The sequence below is a fragment of the Amphiprion ocellaris genome, chromosome 13 (genome assembly GCF_022539595.1).
Source record: "Amphiprion ocellaris isolate individual 3 ecotype Okinawa chromosome 13, ASM2253959v1, whole genome shotgun sequence".
NCBI lineage: Eukaryota > Metazoa > Chordata > Actinopteri > Pomacentridae > Amphiprion > Amphiprion ocellaris.
In genome coordinates, this window is record NC_072778.1 from 31,126,684 (window position 1) to 31,151,276 (window position 24,593).

Consider the following 24,593-nt stretch of genomic DNA (forward strand, 5'->3'; position numbering starts at 1 on the left):
TTTCTTTAGTTGTATTCTGTTTTTGTGGTACGACTTGTCATACTTGCTCAATGAGCCATTCAAATTCAACAAAACTCTTTTATTTTTGTGACTGCATATTTCTACTTTAAAAGTATTCTATAGGTTTTGTATTATTGTGAGATCCAGCCACATTTGGTTCAGAAAATAATCACTAGCTGGCTTCTGTGTTGTCATTGTTTTTGTTAACGTGCTCAAAGACTGTTAATGACGGCTTCAATTTTTTTCAGATTTCATCTCACCCATAATTAGACATTATTTGATCTATTTGTCCAATATTGCAGATTCTGAATCAGTGGGATGATGAGAAATAACAGTGAATAATCCAGGTTTTATCTTTAATATTTCCAGAGATACTGTGGTTCAAATATAGCCTTTAATTATAATGTGCAAAAAAAAAAAAAAGAAATTGAAAGTGGGTCTGCCGTCAATTTCTTTAAAAAAAAATAAAAAAAAAATCTCTACAAGTATTTGGTATACTCAACTAAAATTTCAAATATCTTTGTAAATATCCATATTTCATGCAATAGAAATTCCTCTATCTGAAACAATTCTTCTGTGTTTAGATCAAATCTTTATTTAACAAATGTACAACAGAACACATGATACATGTATCAGCTACCCAAACACAACGCTACACAATCCACCTCCGGTACAAAACTCCATTTTTGTACTCCCATCTAACACGCATTACAAACACGTTTCTTACTCCTTTTACAAAGCACACACTGCCTACGTCCTAAGTGACGAGTCGGGATGAATCGGTACTATTTCAGCAACAACAAACTGCATGTTGAAGCCCATGACCTGGACTTTACATCACTGCTGTTTTACAAAGCACAAAGCAAAAGCAAAGTTTCCTGCTCAGTTTGTTTCACAAGAACATAAGAAGAGCTGGAACTTTCACTTGAGGTGCAGATAATTCATCAAAGCCACATTATCATTACATGATGCAGCTGCTCTGGGCAAGAACTGGTCAGCTGTTTTTATAGTTCAACCCTTTGGTGCTTTCAGGGACACGCTGACATCTGACATACAAGTCTGTTGCTGTCCCACACACTGTTTACTGTAACTACAGGAAATAAATTATTTACCGTGATGGACTTTTGTAGCAAGTTTCGTGTTTGTATGATTTGACGTTGGACTCAATTATTTAATCACAGCTTTGTGCTTTGGAAAAATACTGGTAGAAATGTAAAGTATTTGCAGTTTAATGGGCTAAAACATACACTGGTATGTACTGGCCAACAGATATGAAAATTCAATCCATTACTAAACAGAGAGGACAAACCACCAGTTCAGTGACACCATCCGCTTTTCTTAATTTAGACACTTCTTTTACTGTATTAATGAAAAAGGCAGAAAATCAAGTTCTAAACATTGATGAGGCATTGTACGTGAATCTTGCTATAACGTTTCAGAAGTGATCAAACTGATAGATTTCTCTGTTCTGTGTAGTGTCAGCCCGACATGCAGTACTAGTAAGACTTTGTGGAACTGTACATTATGATTTCTAACGTGGCCGTCTTTGTTGTTGATGTCTATAGTGTCTTTTCAGGCCATAATGGCGGGGCACAATACGGTGCAGGACACACTCAATAGACAGATCAGTCATTTAATGGACTTGTATCCATGATTCAACATGATCAAACCTGCCAAGTGAGACTCAAACTGTCCTTGATCATTTGATACCAAACAATCTTTTGCTGGTGAAAATGTTCTCCTCTTTCCAGAGTTCTTGTTCCATCTCCACAGGGGGGAAATGATAACCTACTGCCCTCGCTTGTGAAATGATACTTGGGGAAAGTGTTGCGTTGGCTTATGAGTCCTGCAGTGAAACCCCACGATGCTGCACATAATGAACAGGAGAAGAAGAAACTGTGCAGCTCTATCAGACACACACATCCACACACACACCCTCATCTATGCCAAAGGACAGATGAATGTAAACACACACAAACCAGACATACAGAGGCTGCACAGTCCTCTCCAGAAAACAGCCACAGGGGCCAGTAAGTAATCAGCTCCAACTGCTGACATCCCAAAAGTGGCTCCAAGAGTCTGAAACCTCTCAGAAAGTCTATTTCTTCATTTTGAGGTCAGCCTCCATGGCACTACGGCGGCCTCTGGTGCCTCCGTCCTGCGGCAGAGAGACAGGTGAGGAGAAACGGGGGAGGAAGAGAAAGAGAGAGCAGGAAAAAGACTTAAGGTAAGGGTGTAAAAGTCAAAGGTCAGCTGGACAGAGTGCAGGAAGGCCCTGTGGCAGGCCTCCTCGTGTGATCGAGCTCCGTACAATAACACAGCACAGTCCACCTCGGAAGGCTTCCTCCGCAAATGAAGGACAGAAAAAAATAATGATGAACGAATAAAAACAAGGGAGCTTAAAAAAGAAAAAAGAAGGAGAAAAGGAAATTAGAACATGCAGAGACATGGACAAAGGCACGTGAACAGAAAAACACAGGAAACCGGCATGGGGTCATAAACCGAAGGTCGACGGAAGCTGATGGGAGGTGACTGGAACCTGTATGTGTGTGTGTGTGTGTGTGTGTGTTTGTGTGTGTGTGGTGAGGCTATTGTGTGCAAACAGAACTTAAAGTTTATGAGGATGATGCAGATGGAGTGTAGAGATGTTTGAGAACGTGTGTGTGCGTGAGAAATTGTAAAGGAGAGCAGAGCGAGAGAGAAAGAGGATCTGTCGTTGTGATAAATACCACACATCTGCACAGCCCAGTTGAACTGCAGCTGTCTGGTTTTGCACTGACCGAATCTTTTCAACACTACACAGTATTTCACATGAATTTCATACATCAGCGTTTTGAGCAACAGCGTCTCTCATCTTACCATCACAGCTGTTGCAAAATCTGACTGACCAGATAACTGCGTTGGACAAAGGAAAACAAAAACTGGGCAGAAACTATCCAAAGTCTGATGTGTTCTGTCAAACAAGTCGCATCATGTTTTACTGAAGGACAGGCAAAACAAAATATCAATAAAAAGGTCATCTTTTTTTCTTTAAATGACCATAAAAATATAACTTAATCTTGATACGAGTGATTGAATCTGGCAAAGAGCATCTGTTGTTTCACATGAAAGACGTTGGGTTTTGTGTCTACTTTTGTCTGACTCTTCTTGCTGGTTTGAGGTGACTGTGACTCAAACTAATATCTGATATAAAACCACAGAAAATCTTGGTAAAATCATTCCTTCTCCAACCAATCGATTGGTAGCGGGTTAGAAAAGTCTGTACATTATCTCTAAACAGAGATCACAGAACACCGAGTGCACGCTATCTGCTAAATTAATTCTAAATAAATACAAAAACTAGCAGTTGCAGCACATTAAATCAACAATTAAAAATTAAAACAAGTAAACGCTCAGCAAATGTTACAGAAGTTAAACCCAGAAGTCTCCATTAGGTAGGGTGAGCTCAAAGTTGTGAGAACTTTGTGTGTGAAGGTGTTCAGAGGTCGACTGTTTCCCCCATTGCCGAAATTAACTGACTGATCCTGAAGGGTTATTGATGTAGCAGCGAGCCCAACAACTGTCTGACCAATCAGAACCTGGTCAGAAGAACCAACCAAATAACCAGTCGACCAGTTTGACACTAAAGCCCAACAAAAACATTCAGCGGTTCAGCTCCACTCAAAGGCATTTGCTGCATGTTCTGGCAAAGGAAAGAATTTTGGAATTTCATTGTCGCTTGCAAGTTGGCTATTGTTCATATCTAGGTTACAATTTTTATTACAGGTTGTGAAAACAATAGCTTTAATGGTGGCATTACATTAAATGTTCCACTGATACTCATCCTTCACAAGAACCACAGTCACCAAAAGCGAACTGTGAAGTGTTCTTAGATTATTACTTACTGTTCAATAACATTGGTCAGTTTTTAACTGTTCTTAAAATGAGTTAAAGCCTTACTATATTTAATTAGAACTGGCTTCCTTTACTGCCGCAAAATAGAAATGAAGAGACAGAGAAAGGAAAGAGATCAGAGGTGTAGACAGATGTGTGCTGAGTGTGTTTGCGTTGACATAAGCATGTGCAGAGCGTGGCCTGGTTCTGGTGAGATCTGAGCGAGAACCTGAATACTTACAAAGAGAGAGAGAAGGAAAGCAGGAGAGGCCATTGGGACACTGTCCTGTAGGAGGACAAACATTGGAGTGAGAAAGAGAAAACACACACAGACGTGCGTGAGAAAGCAAGTTTCATAGAAGTCTGCGTCAAACACGCTGAGGGACAGGTGTCCACTTAGCCTCAGCACGGCACATTCACAGACGCACACGCATTCAGAGAACACAAACACACAAATGCAGATAGGAAATTGAGAGACTGATGTATACAGATACAAAAACATGGAGAAATATACCAGAGACAATCAGGCACATACAGTGGTGGAAAACAGTTTTCGGACACCCCATGCATTTGTGAAATACTGCATTAAGAATCACTTTTAGGTTTTCAGGTGCAATTTCTTTCAGTACAGTCACAGCCAAAATACTAATCAAATCTTTAAAAAGCCATTAAAAACTTAAAATTGATTGGTTCCATAAAAATACATGACATTTTGAGTATTGGCTAATTTTGGTACCAGTGATCCACTAATGGAGGTCGTGCTTTTTATTAAAAGACACTATTTTTATTGCCGTGCTTCATGTCCATATAAAACCAACACATTTGAAAGTTCTTCAGAGACAAAAATGGCTAAAACAAGGAACCCAAAGCAGGAAACACACCTGAAGATACAGATTCTCAGACAGGAAGGGTCCAGCTGCCACCAGATAGCCAGGAAGTGCAGATGCAGTCCTTCAGCAGTTGGATTCACTGCAGAAACAGACGGACCAAGATCTGGACGTCCAAGGGTTTCTTCAGCAAGAAACAGCTGCATTTTAATCCACATGTGCAGGGAAAACCGCTGAATGACATCACAGGAGCTTCAGCAGCAGTTATCAAACCAAACTGGTGTCCAGTGTTCCATCCTTTTAGATCATAGCTTAAGGTCCTACAAGGCTGTCAAGAAGCCCTTGATCAATGAGAGACAGAGGTTAGCCTGGCATCATTGGACCCAAGAACACAAGAACTGGACAGCCAGGAAGTGGAAGAAGATTCTGTGGTCAGATGAGTCCAGTTTCCAGCTTTATCTTCCTCCTGCTAATGTGAGGGTATGCAGAAGGCCAGGAGAAGCATTCTGTCCAGCATGTACAGTACCTACTGTCAAGCATGGTGGAGGCATTATCATGGTTTGGGGATGCATGAGTGCTGCTGGTGTTGGTCATCTCACATTGAACTCTGCCAAGTATTGTGCCATTCTTGAAACCATCACGCTCCCTTCTGCATGTGCTCTGTTCTGTCCAGGTCAAACTGGATGTTTCTACCAGATAATGTCCCTTGAACACATCTAGGGCCAGCAGAACTTGGCTGTAGGAGCTCAGTATCCAGGTCTAAGAGTGGCCAGCTCAATCCTCAGTCATGAGCCCCATTGAAAATCTGTGGTGGATTATCAAAAGGTCTGTTTCAAAGTATAAACCAAAGAATTGAGAAGAACTAAAAACGGTAATTCAAGAAGAATGGGACAAGATTACCCCTCAACAGTGTGAAAGGCTCGTAGGGGACATGGCAGCTAGAATTAGAGCTCTAATGCGGGTAGAATATAAAAAAAGAATAAAACATCATTTGCATTTATTTGTTTCTGTCTAATGTAGCCACATCTTTTGAAACACAAAAAAGATTTTTCCACAAATATTTCATGATCATATTTGAGATTGTGTAAAATTTTAAGGGTGTCCGAAAACATTTTTCCACCACTGTACACAAGCAGTCAGTCACACTCACATTCACACACAGCACTACACAACAGTTCCTATAATGGCTCCCATAAAAAATATCATGACTTTTATCCAATCATAGCTCTACCATGAACTACAAGTTGTAATATTTCTAAAAACTGTTTGAGGTCTGATTGCCTCATTTAAACCCACAATGAGTCAAACAAAGATTAGAACATTTTATACTAAGGTGTAAATATTTGCCAAATATTTTCTGCAAAGAAAATCATTTGCAAAATTCAACTACATTTTTAGACTTCCCAAGAAAATGTTACATTTTCCCAAATACTTCTTGGCTCTTCAAAACTCCATGATACTTAAAAAATGCCATGAGTAGCAGGGACCCTGTCAGACACAGGTCAAGGCTCCCATGTTCATACAATTCAGAGAAAGTAATACGCAGCAGTAAATTTTGAAAAATCTATCACTGTGGGCGTATGCAGACAGACAGACAGACAGACAGACAGACAGACGAGCATGAGTAAGTGACAGGCAGGTGCAGACAGACAGAAGTTAGAGAGGAGAGGTGCAGCCGGCATGCAGGACATGAATCAGCTGGAAAGTCAACATCAAGTCAGTTCTTCCACTGAAGCACTTTATAGCAAGTCGAACATAAATGTGTGAAGTGTATAACAATGTATGCAGGTCTGAATGGCTCACTTTAACCTACTATATATAATTAATACTGTCCTCATTGTCTCCCAAGTGCATCTCTGGCTTCTGGTACCGAACACTAGCATACACTCCCTTCCAAAAGTATTGAACAGTGAGGGTGTAGACTGAAAACATTTGGGTTTGACATCAAACAATGAAAATGAGACATCAACATTTCAGCTTTTTTTTCCAGGTATTTACATCTACATCTGATACACAATTTAGAAGATAGCATTATTTGTAATGGAGCACCACATTTTTAGGTGAGCAAAAATATTGGCAAAGACAGATTTAAAATAGACTGAAGTGAACAAGACGTAATATTTAGTTGCAAATCCTTTGCTTGCACCAAACTTTGGCGATGCTTTTCCAGGCTTTCACCACAGCCTCTTTCAGTTGTTGTTTGTTTTAGAGGTTACTGCCTTCAGTCTCCTCTTCAGCAGGTAAAATACAGCTCTGTAGGGTTTAAGTCTGGAGGTTAAGTTGAACAGTCTAAAACCTTCCACTTCTTGCCCCTGATGAACTCCTTTGTTGTTTTGGCAGTGTGTTTTGGGTCATTATCTTGATCTTTTAATCAGTTTGGTTGCATCTTTCTTTAAACTGGTAGACAAAATGTTTCTGTAGACTTCAGTGTTCATTTTGCTGCTCATCAGTGAAGATTAATGAGCCCGTCTCAGAAGAAGCCATGACATTACCTCCACTGTTTCACAGATGAGCTTGTATGTTTGGGATCAGGAGCAGATCCTTTCTTTCTCCAAACTTTAGCCTTTCTATCACTTTGGTAAAGATTCATCTTTGTCTCATCAGTCCAGAAAACTTTGTCCCAGAACTTTTGAGCCTCATCTCTGTACATTTAGGCCAGTTCTAGCCTGGCCTTCCTATTGTTCTTGCTAATGAGTGGTTTGAGCAATATTTACTGTTTGAATAATCAGTGTAATAGGACACACCAGGGCAACAAAACACACCTGTCAGTCACATGTTCCAATACTTTTGCACATGAAAAATTGATGGGTTCATATAAAAGGTGTGATCTTCTAAGTTATGTATCAGATCCAGATGTAAATACGTGGAAATAAAAGCTGAAATGTTCATATTCATGGATACTCATATTCATCGTTTGATGTCAAACCCAAATGTTTTCAGTCTACGGCAAAAATAAAGGAATTGGCCTCACTGTTCAATACTTTTGGAGGGGAGTGTATATTGCACTGGTTGGCAACACATTACTGAGGCATCATTCATGTGTAAGGCCTCAGATTTAACCAAACATGAGAAGACTGTGTGATTCACAAAGGTTCAATCTAACATCATGTCAAGTAAAATGTGAAAAAAAATCTTATTACAATCCGAGTCCCATAGTGATGGAGAGAAACATCACACACATCAGTGGTGATCAATGCTGTCTCAGGATCAAGTATATAATCTGCAACTGATACAGCAAGAAACTGTTTAAACAGAGCCAAGCTGATTCAGAGACCACAGCTTTGTAGGATGCAAGAGCTCTTAATTTACCAAAATATCAAAACAGCAGCAGGTGGGTACTTTCAAGTGCAGGAAATGTGTTTGGTTCTAAATTTGAACGAGTTTCACATTAATACTGGATATTTTGAGAATTGCATTGACTGTACGGTTAACTAAACAAAAACATGGCTTAAGTGCACAGGAAATATAAATGTGCAAGTTGTCCCAGCTCAACAGAGGTTGCAAAACTAAGCACAGAGTTTGAGAGATACAAAGTTCAGTTTGAAAACAATGACATTTCAGGACTTGGAAGCTTTGTTTCAATTTTGATAAATGACTCTTGTTTATTAAACGCTGCCCAACCCACCTTCTCAGCTGGCTCTCCAGGCTTACGGTTTCCCTCCCTGCCACGGAGGCTCTTGGCGGAGATGGCGCTCTCTGAGGTCTGCATGATGAGCTGGGTGGCCAGGAACTGCTGCACATGCTCCAGGACGTCGCGCTGCATCTCCAGAGCCATGTGGTACACGTCGTGGTCTGAAGAGTTGTACATGACGGCGTTCTGAAACATCAGCATGATGTCGCGCTGGAACTCAGCTGTGGTGCGGATCACGCCGGACTCGATGTTCTTCTTTATGGCTGACAAGTCCATGGGTCTGAAGCAAGATTAGAGGTGGAGGTAGCATAGCAGAGGCAGACGTGTTTTATAAACAATCAACTGCATCCAACACTAAATGCTATTATTGTCTGCCTTAAAGAAGAATTTTGGTGTAATGGATGTACTAAATACACTTAACACAATGTGTAATCTCTAAAACAGTGTGCTTTGGTGTGATAATTCAACTCCTTCTGCCAGACTCGAGGCCTCATACAATCTGTTCATGAGCATATCACTGAAATTTAACGAAAATAAATGAGTGCAATCGTACAAAAGTCTCCACAATTTTAACAAGCATTTAACAAGATACATAAAGGATAAATGGGAAAAAGAAGGAAGCCTAACAACGGATGAAGAGTGGCAAAACATTTGTCAACTTCAATGGAAGAGTAGAAAATCTCACTTATGGAAAGAATTCTTCTGGAAAAATGTGACTCGTTTTATTAATACCCCTAGCCATAAGGCACACTATACAAATGGGAATTCACAATGCCGGAGGAATTGCAGCTAATTAACCATTATTGGAAAGAAATACATAAAGCCATAGAAACGATTCTTAATACTTATTTACCTTTTGATTTTAAAACTGTATATTTGGGATACATTTCTCCAGAGGGCAAAAACATAAATAGATAATTATTCAGTATATTACTAGCTGCAGGGAAAAAAGCCAGAACAAAACGATGGTTGACACAAGAAGAACCGACAACAAATAACTGGACAGACATAACCATGGGAATTTACAGTATGGAAAGAATAACCTTTACTGTAAACCTGAAGATGGATTTTTTTTGTGCAACACTGGGAGGGATGGGTGAGATATGTGAGGCCTATGAGACCCGATTTTAATGGGATGACTGCATGAATATGGACTCAAAATCTTTTAACTGAAGGAAATGTTTTTTATTTATCGATTTATTTAATTCTTTACGATGAAATCCTGTATGCCAAGGCAATAATAAGCTGCTGTAAATGTTGCTGTTGCTTTTTACATCTAGTCTCTGGATGTATATAGTTTGTGTATATTTAATTTTTCAGACGTTGCAGAAATCTAACTTCTTTCAATAAAAAGAGAATTGAAAAAAAAGAATAAAATAAATGAGTGCATGTTTGTGTGTGGTCTGACCTGTGTACGATGCTGTGGTAACCGGGGGCGATGTCATCTGACACAGGCTGCAGGAAGACGCTGGCATACCTGAGAGACACAGGAAAAAAAGTAAAACACCTGTTTCCTCACCACAGCTGCAGAATAACCTGTTTCTGGAAGCAACTGCAGTGCTTCTGTCCCAGGTTAGAACTGGTTTTGTCATAATTATGTCAGCATACATTTTGACCTATTAAGAGCAGAGGCCTGAACTAAGAAGCATGATGTGAGGTCAGCGAGGTAACAAGGGTTTCGATGGTCGTTCACTTCTTACTGACTCATGATGGTCATTTATGCTACACACCTATTTGTTCCAGATAACGGATCAATGCGTGGAAAAATAACAGCTACTACCTAATCAGTTCTCTTGTAAAATAGCATTACTATTCACGGAAAATCACATGGAGCAATAAAATTCCACATCAGAAATTGATCCCAAGATGAAAAGCTTATAACCTACTTGTTGACAATACAAGATTTTCAATAAGTCTACCTATCAGTTTGAATTACGTTTTCATATTTTGCTCTTGACTTGCTCTCACCGCTATTCAACCATCACCTCCAGGACTGCAGCTGAAAGAAAAACTGTCATACACACCATAAGGGAAAACAACCACCTAATTTTTCAAACTATGTCAACTTTATACAAAATCCCAGCAGGTTAATTTAGTTTAATTAATCTAATATCTAAAACTTGTTGAAATGCTTCATTCACTCAGTTTTTGCCCGCTATCAAATATCAGATGAATCACACAGAAAGTAGCTCTTATCTCCTCTGCTATTTGCACGTCTGAGGAATGAAATATCAAATGGAAAGCGGCAGGTCTGTAGCTACTAGTCCAAAGACAAAGGTCATCTCGTCAGAACTGTTTTATTCACCAGAATATACTGATGGAGAATGACTGACTCTAATATGATTTATATAATAATTATTAATCATTCTTTGTTAGACAAGCAGCCACCAGTTATTTGGAGAAAAAACCTCAATACAGAGGGCCCTCGTCTATCGCGGGGGATATATTCCAGACTGATAGATGAAAATCTGCGAAGTAGCGACTATATTTATTATTTTTATATATTTTCAGGCTTTATAAACCCTCCCCACACACCGTAGAGCAACAGTATGCGTAGTGACCAGATGTCTATGTGAAATGGACAAGGTGAGACGCCGAACACTGCTACACACAAGAGACAGAGGAGACTGATGCTACGCTCGCTGAGCCAATCAGAGCCCAGCGCTGTACGCTACGCATTTTATTTCCATTTAATATTCTTTTAATATGTTTTAACTGTTATTTTTTATATATTGTTTTCAGTTTTTTAGGATAGAAAATGCTTATTTTACTGCAAAAATAATTAAAATAGTGTAGCGATCACAGAGCTGGTCGCTATGAATGAACTGTGGTGCTGCAATGCACCATGGGAGTTCGGGGTGTTGGGGGTTTAAATGTCATTACTGTGGTTTCTATTAGTGTTCCAGTGTTATTAGTGTTTGTCTTTTATTGTGTTTTGTGGTTTAGTCAGCCTAGTTAGTCTGGTTAAGTGCTATGTTGTCAGGACCATGAGTGTGTTTGATGACTTCCTGCCACATTTTCTACAGTGCTGCTCTGTGTGTGTCAAAATAAAAGCATCTGTCAGATGCAGAATGCATAAAAGGCAGAACTCCTTTCTCCTGAGTTGTTCTTCAACACAGCTCGCCACAATAATAAATAGATAAAAAATACTTAAATGTCACAAAATCCTGCAGTATCAAATGCAATATAGAAATCTGCGATACAGTGAAACTGCGAAAAGTGAACTCCGATATGGTGAGGGACCACTGTACTATCCAGATGTCTGTGAGGATGCTAAAAATGAAAAAGTTAAAAAAAAAAAAAAAAAAAAAAGGTGGCATGGCATTTTGTGTTTTGGCCAAAAACAAAACCACTTCAATGATTGATGGTTTGGGTCATCCATGAAGCTCTACCTGTGGTTGGCTGCTGCTCTCCACACCAGCATTATGGCTTTCTTCCAAATCTTCTGCGCCTGGACGGCCTCCTGATCCTCGCCACATGTAGAGCTGAAGCAGAAACAGCAGAACAGGAAGAGGAGGAGAGAGGAGGTCAAGGCAGAGGGGAGGGTGAAGAGATGATTTTCAGCAGGGAGTAGAAATCAGAGAAGTGAGAAGCAGAGACAAAAGCACATGGCTTGTTAGACTTTTTATGTCTGTGGACCGAAACTGCTTAGCTCAGAGAAATGGAGTCCTAATCTGATTCAGAGGTCATGACATGAATATTCATGACAAATGCGAGTTAAGCTGTATCTATTTATAAAGCACCATTTGTGCTAAAATGATTGGTTGGAGCAAGGACAGGGGTTATGTCAGGATAGGAATTCACACAGGCTCCTTGTTTCATACATAAATATATCTCTGTAGTGCATGACTCCTGTGTTATGACACCGTTGTTACAGTGCTTTCTGTGAGCATGAACACCTACAGCTGGGAGGAAGAGGCTGGGCTGCTGGCCAGTGAATCTGCGGTGTAGCGTTGGGAGGGCGGGCCGTAGCCATCTTCGCTCTCACTGGCCGCCCGCTCCACCTCCGACAGATAGGGACCCTCCCCTTCTCCACACTCCTCCTTCAGCTCCATCCCTTCTTCTGGGTCACCCTCACTGCCAGCCTCCTCCTCCTTCACCTCCTATTCAACGACACACACACACACACACACACACACACACACACACACACAGAGTAAAATCACTGCTGCTGTTTTATTACAAATGCTGTGAATGTGTGTAGATTAGTGCATTACCTTGGACTCTTTCCCGGACACAGAGCTGTCCTCCGAGTCTGCAGCATGAAATGAGAAAAGAATTAGAAAATATAAAGATGTGAGCATTATTTCTGTGTGTGTCTACATGTGTTTGCCACCCACCCAGGCAAGGTGGGTTTGGTTCAGGCTGACTCCACTCCTCTCCTTCACTCTTCACTGTAGCTTCAGTGGCCTCCTTCACTGCAGCTCCCTCTTCTGTAACTTCGCTCCCTGTTGCACCATCGTCAGAGGCGACAGAAGAAGTGACATCACTCCCCGTCACCTCGGCTCTCTCACAGTTTCCCTTAAGCTGCTCTTCTCTTTTAGCGTCTGGCTGATTTTGCGTCTCCAGGCTGGCAGCGGCCGGCGCTGACATTGTGGCCACATCCTGAGATTCCTGTGTAGGATTGGAGTCCTGCACTGTGGGTGTGGGGTCTGAGGCCTTCAGTTCTTGGGTCTCCCAGGGGCCGGGGAGGGTGTGACCTTCAGAAACAGCCTCTTCACACAGCGAGAGAGCTGCTTCCACTGCAGCTGCATCCAACGCCTCCACAGAGTCATCGACCTGGGATGGTGGACAGAGACGAGCACACAGGAAGAAAGAAGATAAATCATTATGTGCTGGAAACTGACTGCGCACGCACGCACGCACGCACGCACGCACGCACGCACGCACGCACGCACGCACGCACGCACGCACGCACGCACGCACCCCATGTGACCTTAATGATTCAGCAGATATTCTTGATGTAATATAATGCTTTATCTATTTGTCTTTTCCACACTGTGCACAGGTCCAACAGTTCATATGTGTGTATGTGTATCTAACACGGGCCAAGATAAAGCACCTGTAAGATTGACTGAGTGAAGTTCACGCAAACAAAGATAAACAAACACCCCAAAGTTCAACAAAAAGGTAGTAATAATTATGCTGGTAAGTGCTGCAGTTAACAAAAGCAAATTTATCTCTTTCAGACTTACTGTCACAATACAATGAGGGGCTTAAAAATCTTTTCCCTTTGTAATGTTTGTCAGTAAATACTCCTCCACATACTAGTGTAGTAATATATTTTCTCCTGTTTACTTTGTGGGTGTTCACCACTACCTTCACAGACCCAGTTTAGTATAAAATACTCCAATGTTACTGTACATAAAACACGTTCCCCTATCCATTCTTGCCTTTTTTGATGGTGAAGGAGGCAAACTGATGTCAGGGCTCCAGACTTTTAGTTTCACTGGGACACCATGTTTTTTTTTTATGTAGGTGACCCTAAAATTGTTCACGTAAACTTTTGGTGCTGAATAATGTATTTTAAGCACTACTTTTTCTGCTAGTTTCCATACAAATTGATAATTTCGTAACACATAATGTAAAGGACTGCAAAAAAAAATAAAGTGCCACATTTATGTTTTGTAAATTGAATCTGCCCGGGTATTAAATTCAGTAAACGGTAGCTCTTTTTTTGGTTATATTATAAGGAATGTTCCATTTCACTACCATTTCTGACTCCTTACTGTTTCAGTTTGCCACTGAATGGAGGAAGGCTGTCCTGCCGGTCGCAGCAAAGAACAAGCTTCGTGAAGATATTTACATTTTTAGTGTTTCAGTTCTGAACATGGATGGTCCGACAGCCAAGCATCTGTTTCCAGCTATGGTTTAGCCACGCCCTTTGCAATAAATGCAATGCATTCTATCCTATCTCCATATTTCCCACAGGTTTAGAGTTTTGTGGTGATGTGGAGCTTGGCGTGACCTATGTGCATGCAGAGATTCAGCCGGTTTAGAGCTTTATGGTTGTTGTTTGAAGCTACAATTCCCAGAACACCTAAACAGCATTAGTTGTCACGACAAGGCAACTTGGCACATAGAACCCTCTACTCATCTAGTTACTGCAACCTAATGAACTCAGGCAGCTGTGTGACCAAATATTAGTTAGTTTGAATCGATAATTTCAGATTTACCTCAGTTGAAATTGAGTGATTTTATCTAATGGTCACATGTACGGCCAAAATGGTTGCTCGTCAACCCTGGATATGAACTTTTTTTTTGTAATTTCACAGTATGTACCTTCTCTTCTATGATGGCAATGATGTCCCCCACTGTCTCCAGGTCCAGCTCGTCTCCCATGTAAGACACAGCTACGAGGTCTTCTTCTACTAATCCCGTCTCCTCACTGAGCTCTGCCTTCACTGCAGCTTCAGCTTCACTCTCTGTAAACCCACACAGATGGTTAAAAAAGAAAAAAAACATAGAACAAAGAACTCACAGCAAAACTGGATCCAAAATAATCATCTTCTGTAAAACACAAAACCGTGACCCTAAACAAGACCTGGTTACAGAGATGGACACAAAATTCGCAAAACTACACAGAATTCATAGCATGCCATGTGGACCAGCAACATGACTCTACAATTTGTTTGTTTGGCTTTTCTTGGCAGTGTGTAGCCTGGAGCACAATTTTTCTCTTTATTCAGGAACAGACAGTAGAAAAATGTCAGTAAATGAAGGGGAAAGAAAGACATGAAACGATGTTGGCCCAGACAGAGAGAGCTCTGGAAGAACTGTGATCACAGCATATGGTATGCATCTAGATTTCTTGGTCACCACAGCAGCCAGTTTGTTTTGTTATTTTGCTTTTTTAAAAAAAAAAACTTTCTACTGTATTTTCTATGTTTAGTGACAAAATACATTTGGCAACAAAGTGTAGATTCTTCTCACTGGATGGAGTTATTTCCCAAGATAGCAGCCAAATCATAACCAAAGCAAGCGTTCAACACGATCAGCAAGAGAAGTCTAAGTGTTCTCCCAAGAATCATCCTAGGCACTATTCAATAACCTCCTAACAGCCGGCAGTGAGCCTTTATATGTGTGTGTACTGACAGGTATCCAAAGTGAATTTACCTGCAATGACGTCATGACCAGGTGGTAAAGCAGTAGCTGCTGTTGCAGTCTGTACTCCGTTAGTCAGGCTAGTGGTAGTGTCTCCCTCCGCCACCTGACACCAAAAACACACAACAAAAACACAACAAGTGAGCTTTTAAACCAGACCTACTCTGAAATCTAATAATATTATTTATCATTAAATTAAAATATTGTAGCAAAGCTCTTTTAAGTAATTACTGCTTTAAAAAAAGTCACTAAAGTCTGAAGAGAGTTTTTATTTCATTTGCTCTTTGTACTTCACACCGACATGCTAAATGTTTTGGTCAAGCCTAAATTTACAGCACTATTAAATCTACTCGTGTATAAAAGATATAACAGGAAGAATATCTGAGTGCAGTTAGTCTTTCTTTTTGCTTCACTGTTATACATAATTCTATATTTCTGCTCTTGTAGTTTTGCATGTTCACTCTAAGCTGCCTCTCACCAGGCGGGGGCTGGCTGAGATGAGGTTGCCTTTTTTCAGCAGTTCTGAGAGAAGAGGTGAAGGCGGCGGCGTGGCTTTCTGAGCTAGGAGCCTTTTCTGCGGTGAATCATCTACTAGGGCAGCCAGTCCTCCATCTTTGGGCACCGGTCCTGGAGGGTCCGCTGCCGGTAGAAACACTCCGACCCCCTGGGCCTGGAGGAGACAGCAAAGAATCCATGAGAAGAATTATGATATTTTTATTGATTACAAACTAGAATGTTAGATGATCTTTTCCTACTGATGTGTAACAAGACAAAAACAAGCGACAAACAAGAGAACGGCTCTTAGCGGAGTTCACGGTGAAGTCACAGCTGCTTCCTAACTCAAAAAATGATTATAAACAGAAACTGAGGACTTTAGTATGGCTAAAGACCCTGATGTTAAAATACAGCTCATTGAAAAATCCTCAAAATCACTGCAATAAAGCCTTAATTACCTGAAGTGACTGGTAATATAAATACATTCAGGGAAATGAATTCACTGCCCTACTAAAAGATAAGATAACCCTTTGTTAATCTTACAAGTGGGAAATTTCAAATCAATGGTACTGCACAGATACTATCATGCGTCCAAAAACTCATACAAGAAATACTGGTATTGTATTGATATATTCCATAGTAGAGCATACTGACATTGCACAGACTCTTGCATATGTAGAATAATTGACTTTGCACAAAATATCTATAATACACAGGTAGAATGTGGTGATATTACACCAAAATAAAGTATGACAGTTTCTCAGTGTGCAATCTACTGGGAGCAGTGCTGCTTGTCACGTCTATCTCACCACTTAAGTGAGTTTTTTTTTTTTTTTAAGTTATTTTTTTGGCCTTTTTGTCGGCTTTTATTGGATAGGCACAGTGAGAGAGAGACAGGAAACAGGGGAGAAGAGTCAGGGGAAGACATGCAGCAAAGGGCCGCGAGCGGGAATCGAACCCGGGCCAGCTGCGTCGGGGACCAGCCCTGTACATGGGTCGCCCACTCAACGCGTTGAGCTATACGGGCACCCACCACTTAAGTGAGTTAATAAGGTAAAGGTGCATTCTTACGACTGAGTGGGTGGTGGTGTCATCGGAGGAGACGCCTACTGTGTCCATGGGTGGCGTTGAGACTGAAGAGTCAGCCTGAGAATCCACGGTTGGTGGGCTGGCACCCAGGGGAGAACGTACAGTGACACTGGGAAGACGCTTTGGTGTGTTTTTCATGGCCTGACGAGCTGCCATGGAAAAGGGAGGGTCGGGTGGGTGAGAGTGAGAGTTAATCAATTTTCTAACTCAGCTCAAGAAATTAAGAGAAAATTGCAGCACAGAAATCATGAGAGAGGCATCATGTGATAGTATCATTTCAACCCTAATACCAACAAAGATCCTATTTTCTAAAGAAAACACTTATTGAAATCATCTAGGAACACAAAGAAGTTCTAGTAGTTACAGAACATCTTTATGTAACATCTCACATCAAAGCATCTTTGTTCTCAACAGTGTCATAAACTATAGAACACTGCAATGATCATGGAATATTTATGTCAGCAAAACAGCAAATTTGCTGTATTTTGATGCAACTTTAGAATCTTCCTCATCAGAATTACAGCAGCTATCACAGAAGCAAGTGTTTGTTTGTTGTTGTTTTTTTTTGTTTGTTTTTTTTTACAATAAACCCACATGATCATCATAGAGTGAGACTGAACTTAAGTTACCCTGGTATGCAGTTTCTGTGGCTTTCCTCTTCTGTTCTGCTTCTTCCTCCTCTTGCTTCTTCTTTCTGGATATGAGAAAAAAAACACTTGAATGACTGGCAACGTGGGGGTTCAGTAGCAGAAGTAGAGGAAAGAGAGTGTTGTAAAGGTTGCTAGTTGGAATGAAACAACCAAATGGGAAAACTCTCTGTTCTCCATGAATAACCGTCAGCTGCTGTCGCTGAGTGGCAAACAGGAACTACAGATTTATTAGTCAGTTTAAATGGTGAAACATGACCAAAAAAAAAAACATCTTAAGCTCATTGTATAGCTAAAGAATTTTGGGCAAGTTTAGATTTTGACCGCATGGTGCAGTTAAGTGAATTATTATCATTCATTCTCTGGAAACTGTGGAAGAGTGGACCACATTTCATGGTTAACCATCCAATAGTTGATGAGACATTTCACTTTCTGGTCTAAAGTGTTGAACTGGCAATTATTATCAAACACATAAGAGTCTTACAGTGTGATTTCTGCCCACAGCTCCTTCAGCTGGGAGTCCATGTGACCTGCCTGTATCAGATCCACCTCCTTCTTCAACTTCCTGTCAGGACAAAAAACATGTGTTTGGTTAAATCTCACATCTCACAGTCCTCAAAGGTGTTCCTTTAAAATTTTTATGTACCTGTACTGCTCTTGTGTGTCTCGCAGCAGTTTTTTCAGCTCCTCTATTCTCTCAGTGGTCAACCTACGAACGATGACATCCTCAATGGTCTCCACCACCTCACCCTTCTCACCACGCTTACGCCTGGAGCACAGAGAGCACACACACTTTGGGTTAAATTTCTAATTATTTTGCTCATGATTACAAAAGAAAAATATCATTGCATTTATGCAAATAGATGTGTGTCTGTGTTGAAATACTGACTTTGGTGCTTCTGTGGCTTCAAGCAGCTCAGAGTATTGTGAGGCACAGTGCTGAGAAACAGACAGAACAACAATTTTACCCTCAGATGGACTGAGAGGAGCTCAGTCTAATCACAGCTATACCCAACTGACAAACTCAGAAAATGGTTTGTAGGTTTGTAGCTCTCTCACCTTCTGTGAGAACCAGTCAGGTGGACGACCAGGCTCTGAAAAAGGCTTGATGGCTCTACTTACAGATACCCTGAAAGACAAAAAGATACTCCTCAGAATAAACAGGTGCTGAAACAATAATCTGAAAAGAAAAGTATGTGGTGACTGAAGAGATGTATTTGTATATTCCTAAAGGGTTTAGTATTTTTCAAAAAATACTCTGATTGATTTTTGTGCTCTCTTACAAACTGCCAGTTTTCAAATTCACATGAACTTCTGGTTGATATGTGTTCTTTTCTGCACTCACTGTGCTGTTGTAATACTCATTCAGATTCAGAAAAGTTCATTTGTCCCCAGGGGGCAATTAAAACTATACACACTACCAGTCAAATGTTTGGACGCACCTTCTCATTCAATGCTTCGTATTTATTTGTATTATTTTCTACATTGTAGATTAATGCTGAAGATTCACACTTTTTTGCTTACAACATAATTCCATATATATTCTTTTATAGTTTTGATGTCTTCGGTATTATTCTACAATGTATAAAATAATTCAATAAAAACCAGTGAATGAGAAGGTGTGTCCAAACTTTTCACTGGTAGTGTTCATGATGGAGCCAATATCCCAGATGTAGTTGCATTAAGTGCTTCCAGAGATTTAGAGAATCAAAGCTAATGGGCACTGAAACTGAGCTGGCTCAAAACCTTATTTAGACATTTTTAGCTTTTTCATTAAATTCGTCACTTGTCCGTATTACACATATTTCATTGAATGATTCTGAATGATTCAGCTCTTTTTTCTGTGAATTGCAAAAACAGATGAGTACATTTTGGAGGATGTTATTTGTTTTACCAGTTTTGGTCGCCACTCCTCATAACTGAGGAGGCCAGGCACAGTTTCTCCCTGACTGACCAGGGCTCCGTTGGCCCGACATTCAGTATCTTGTGTTCTGTCAAGAAAAAAAAAGAAGTACAAACATAGAGATAAAATATCACATGTCTACACATTCTTGGTAGCCACTAGCTTGCTACGAGCTAATGGAAATCCTTTTTAGGACACAAAGACCAATTAAAATCCACAAATGACAAAAGCAAACCTAGAACAGAGAAGTCAGCCCATTCAGCGGAAACACAATAAAAGTCGCTGTTACAGTTCTTTAAATGTAAACTGATTTACTTCGAGGCCTAGGATTGGTACCAGCAACAGAGACTTCATCAAGAGCAATAAGGAAAGTGTTCAATATGTATAATTTCACTTAAATCCATCAAATGCAAACCATCAACTAAGCACATAATAAAAAGGCTAAGTTAGGTGGCATCAACAAACCCTAAACATGATCCCTAAGTAGCTCATAACAGTCAATCAGATCTCCTTCATCTTTTGCCGCACTTTCCATAGAAGGTCTGCAGTGGAGTTCATTTATTCATTTACTTTATATCAGTGTGAAACCATTTGTTCATCTTTTTTAAATAATGTGGGTGCAGATGTACACATTTGTGTAAGTTTTTCCAATGTTGTTTGACATTAAAACGTTTACTTAATAAGTAGTAGTAATTAAATCTTCTTTTATCTTGACCCTCAATGAAAGTAAATCATTAAAATTGTCAGCAATTATAGATATCAACTTAAACATTTTTTCATGCAGATTTTTTCAGCTCTACTACCAAAAAACAATATTCTCATAACATAAGTCTATGTCCAAATGTACACAATGCACCAAACATGTATAGTCAATCCAAAAAATATGAGTCAAAGGTCACTCTGTCTGAGTTTGATAATCCAGTCTTTCAATATTTCATATTCTCTGTTAGCATATAATCTTAGGCTGATTGTTCAGTGTTTTGTTAGTTTTCTCCAGGAGCAGTTGTTTTGGTCAGGGTTTCTGCAGAAATCAGCCAGTCAAATTTAATGATTTTTAATGCCATTTTAATGCTATACTGTAAAAATTTTAAAGCCACGACTGTGAACTCAAGAAATTAAACGGGATTATTTTTTTTGTAAAAGATGATTTTTATATGACAACTGTCCCTACATTTCACTACTTCTGAATCAGGAAACCATCCCTGACCACCAACAGGCTGCAGTCATTCTCTGAATTCCACGTCTTCTAGCCATTTTTGCTGGAATTTGCAATATATTTCCCAGTTCTCCTCCACCTGGTCCAGCCTGCTGGCCACTTTAAAAACATCCAGTTTTTGGCAATTGTACCCAACCAGCGAGAACAATTATCACAATGCTTCGGCATGTTTACGCAGATGCACATATCTGACGAATCAGTCTATTCTTATATATTATTGTCAAATATTTTCTTGAAAACTGCAGAAATAATTTTTAATGCCACTGAGACTGAAATTTAATGATTTTCAATCCCATTTAAGACCTTAATTTTCGCAAAATCAAATTAATGACTATTAATGCTTTTTAATGCCCTGCAGAAACCCTGTTGGTTTATGGTATATGACGGTCCAGTCTCTATACAGTCAATGTAAACCTTACATTTTGTTATGTAGTAAGGATGTAACGAAACATAACAAATATAAGAAAATATATTTTTCAAAAACCGCCGTAGTTCCAGCTATCTAGCTAAGAGGTTTTATTATTTATTCAAGCTAGCTCGCTACAGTTAGCTACGTTGTTGATGTTAGCTTGTACCGTGTTCAGAGGATGTCTCTAGATTTATTACAGCCTTGGGACTCCTGTTTTTTGACAGTTACTGGGGGGTCATTTCAAATTCAAAACCAATAAGATTACTAAAATAGGTAAAATTCATAATTCAGCTAGCAACAAAATACAGTTGTCTGATATGTAAATATTAGCGTTAGCTTAACGATGTTGATTGAGGGGGACACATTCATGAGACACACACGGCTACAAAACGGTGTAACGTTTTATGAAGAAGCGCAGCTCCAGAGACCAAATTAATTATATTAACTTCAACGTTTAGAGCTTGTTTGATGTGACTGTTTTCTTTAAATCACGCAGAATGTCGAAAAAGATTTGAAAATGCTACTCACTGCCGATACCGCTCGCCATTGCTTTTGTGACAAGGCCGTAGGAACAACTTCCGCCGGACAGTTTTCAGTGTTGCACACTAACAGTACAGTGAACGGGGCGGGCGAAACCGAGTGACACCGAGGAATAAATAATCACAGATGATTAAAAAACTGCCTGCCAGAGCTGTCTGAGCCATAGGGGCCTAATATCTAAAGACTCCTGAGTGATCCGGGGTTTGTACAGTCATTTTTATTTCCAGTTATGTGATACTAAATGCGAAAAATGAGAAAACACAACCCACTTCTCAATCAATCAAGTGTCAGAATTTAAATGAATATTACTTGTTTTACCAGAATGACACCCAGCGTGTAAAACGTGTCAACTGCAAATACAAAACACCTTGCACGTGCACAAGAAAAAAAATAAACTCACAAAAATCGATTGAAAACACAGGTGTGCAAATACAACAAGTTCCAAATATTAAAAAGAATGCATGTGTGTACAATCAGTTAATTTACAAATAAATGAAAGGTATTTGCAAATGGCTTCTTTTAAAAGGGGGTTTTGGAATCAATTTTTAAAAACTGTAAATCAAGAAGAGATTTGTGGAACTTAATTTTGCAATTGTGGATTTGTGTTGTATACACACTGAGTTTTAAGACAACTTTGTACACGTGTATTACTAAGTCATTGCTTATTGTGTCCATGTTGACAGCATTAATCATAGAGTGAAGTGAATCATGAAATTGTGAACAATGTTGTAGCTGGTCAAACACAACCTTACCCCATACAATTTCTAGACTCGTCCAAAAATGCCTTTGTTTTCCTAAATTTCTCTATGCAAAGTGTGCAGATAATATATTTTTTGTAAATTATACGGAAAAAATTCACAGAGCCCACATTAGAATTTTTTGAGAAATACTTTTGCATTACCTCACAAAAAATTTTGCATTATCTTGTACAACTTGTGCCACATCACAACCAGAGATGCTGTTGTGCTCACAACCAGCAGCTGAAAAGTGAGACTAGTTTTTAAAATGATTATTGAGGAACAAATGCATTGAGCGTGACAATATCTTAACTTTCTGTAGTATCTACACAGTGTTTTCCTAAACTTACAGCGTGTGATAAATGGACTGGACAAACACACCAACTATTTATATAGATCAGAGTGAATGAAAAGCATATAGTGACAAAATGCAAAATCATTGCATGTTAACACAAACCCAAAAAATCTTGACATGACCCTTGTGGGGCTCTACATAAATGAGTTATTCCAAACCTGTACAGCAATGCTGTCATTTTTAATGCAATTTGTTGTATGAAAACATATTTAGAGGTATTTAAAATATCAGAACAAATTTAATTAGTTTGTACAAGTATGTGTATTTGTAGAATATAAAATTCTGAAGTGGACACAACCTCTGCCCTGTTTGTCATTTTAACAGTGGGAACTGGGCTGTAAGTATAACCAAATGATTTGTTTATTTCTTTATTTATAAACAAATAAATCAGTAGGATAAAACAGAAATTTATGCACTCTATGGCTTGTGTGTCTGCTTTTATCACAGCTCCTTTTCCCTATGTCATGCCAAAAAGTAACCAAAATGTAGCAAACAAGGCCTTGAAAATGAATTTTTTTTTTTTTTTTTAATTTTCAAGAGCAGCCAAACCCGGAGGTCTGTGAAACCTAAATGCTCATAAAACAGACTGAGTTTAACTGAATGCAAGATTCATTGTCCTATAGTGCTGTTAAACTAATGTAGCTCATTTAATAACACACATAATGCACTGAATATGGGAAAGTCAAAATGCTGAGCAGAAACTTTGCAGACTAAATGTGCAGAGTCGTGTACGTTGGAGAGGAAGAGTGTGGTGCAATGAGCTAGCTGAATACTGAACACAAAGGTCTCAACAAGCTTTAAATTCCTGTGGCATCAACTCCCAGTTTGGGTTTGGGAGGCGGACACCCTCTCTATTTTTAAGACCAGGCTTAAAACCTTCCTTTTTGGCAAATCTTATAGTTAGGCCTGACTCTGGTGAACCTGAGGGGGTCAGCTGGATTCCGCATGTATGGGACATAACTGACTTCTTCTTTGACGTCCCTTAGTTGTGCTCCTAGTCCCAGCTCCTTCTGCTGTAGGTGTAGGCTGCTGGGGGACCTCTCTGAATGCACTGAGCCCTTTTCTCATTACCTATGTATGCTTTGCATCCTCTCTGTGTCTCCCTGTGTCCTTTCTCTGAATGTCCCTGGTCCCAGAGCTGGATGATTCAGATCTGTGGTTGTTCTCCCACCAACTTGCCTAGTCTCCATCATGTCCACTGTGGGATGCTGCTGCTGTCTTTCCTCCAGCCCACTGCTTCCAGCTGCTCATTTCCACCAGTGTACTCTGCATCAACCTCACTATACTTCATATGCTCATCTACATACTGTTTGAATTTTACTACCAGCTATATATGTAGTATATTTATGCCAGAACCGTACACCATAGCAGTAAACTATGAATCAGTTTCATTGTTGGCTTCTACTTTGTATCATCTATGTTACTCTGATCATGCATCTATCCAGTTGTGTATCACGTTTCCTTGTCTCCCACCACCTCCACCTCTTCTGTCCCTCTCAACCCACCGGCCAGCAGACAGATGGGTCCCTCCATTTGGGTTCTGCTCCACGTTTCTTCCCGTTAAAAGGGAGTTTTTTCTTGCCGCTGTCGCCTTATAGCTGCTCTGGGGGTTCAAGCATATGGGTTCTGTAAAGCGTCTTCATACAATTAGAATTGTAATTGGTACTACATAAATAATAATGGAATTGAATTGAAATTATACTGCTTTGCGATTTAAGTGGAATTGAGACAGCACATCAGCTTGAGCCACTCAACTCAATGAGTGAT

At 39.8% G+C, this 24,593-nt stretch overlaps 1 protein-coding gene across 2 annotated transcripts; it reads right to left on the reverse strand.

Moving 5' to 3' along the window:
• Positions 1-569: 569 nt before the first annotated feature.
• brd8b (bromodomain containing 8b) lies at positions 570-21,800 on the reverse strand. Of its 2 annotated transcripts, XM_023283408.3 has the most exons (19): positions 21,723-21,800; positions 19,561-19,657; positions 18,726-18,795; positions 18,556-18,605; positions 18,313-18,435; positions 18,151-18,231; positions 17,649-17,713; positions 17,002-17,168; positions 15,914-16,105; positions 15,448-15,541; positions 14,614-14,756; positions 12,672-13,110; positions 12,549-12,586; positions 12,235-12,434; positions 11,724-11,816; positions 9,740-9,808; positions 8,326-8,611; positions 4,115-4,159; positions 570-2,158 (listed from the first exon to the last, which is right to left on the reverse strand). In XM_023283408.3, the coding sequence occupies exons 1-19, from the start codon at positions 21,739-21,741 to the stop codon at positions 2,099-2,101; spliced, it is 2,331 nt and encodes a 776-aa protein (XP_023139176.1). In that variant the 5' UTR covers positions 21,742-21,800; the 3' UTR covers positions 570-2,098. The 2 variants fall into 2 exon arrangements, with proteins under 2 accessions (XP_023139176.1, XP_023139177.1); XM_023283409.3 differs by lacking the exon at positions 4,115-4,159 and having other exon boundaries at positions 21,723-21,798.
• Between the last annotated feature and the right edge of the window lie 2,793 nt (positions 21,801-24,593).

Coding starts and splice junctions, on each gene's coding strand:
- brd8b (XM_023283408.3), bottom strand. Junction 18,606..18,725: donor CTGACTGGTTCTCACAGAAG/GTGAGAGAGCTA, acceptor TCTGTTTCTCAG/CACTGTGCCTCACAATACTC. Junction 13,111..14,613: donor TTGCCATCATAGAAGAGAAG/GTACATACTGTG, acceptor CCACCATCCCAG/GTCGATGACTCTGTGGAGGC.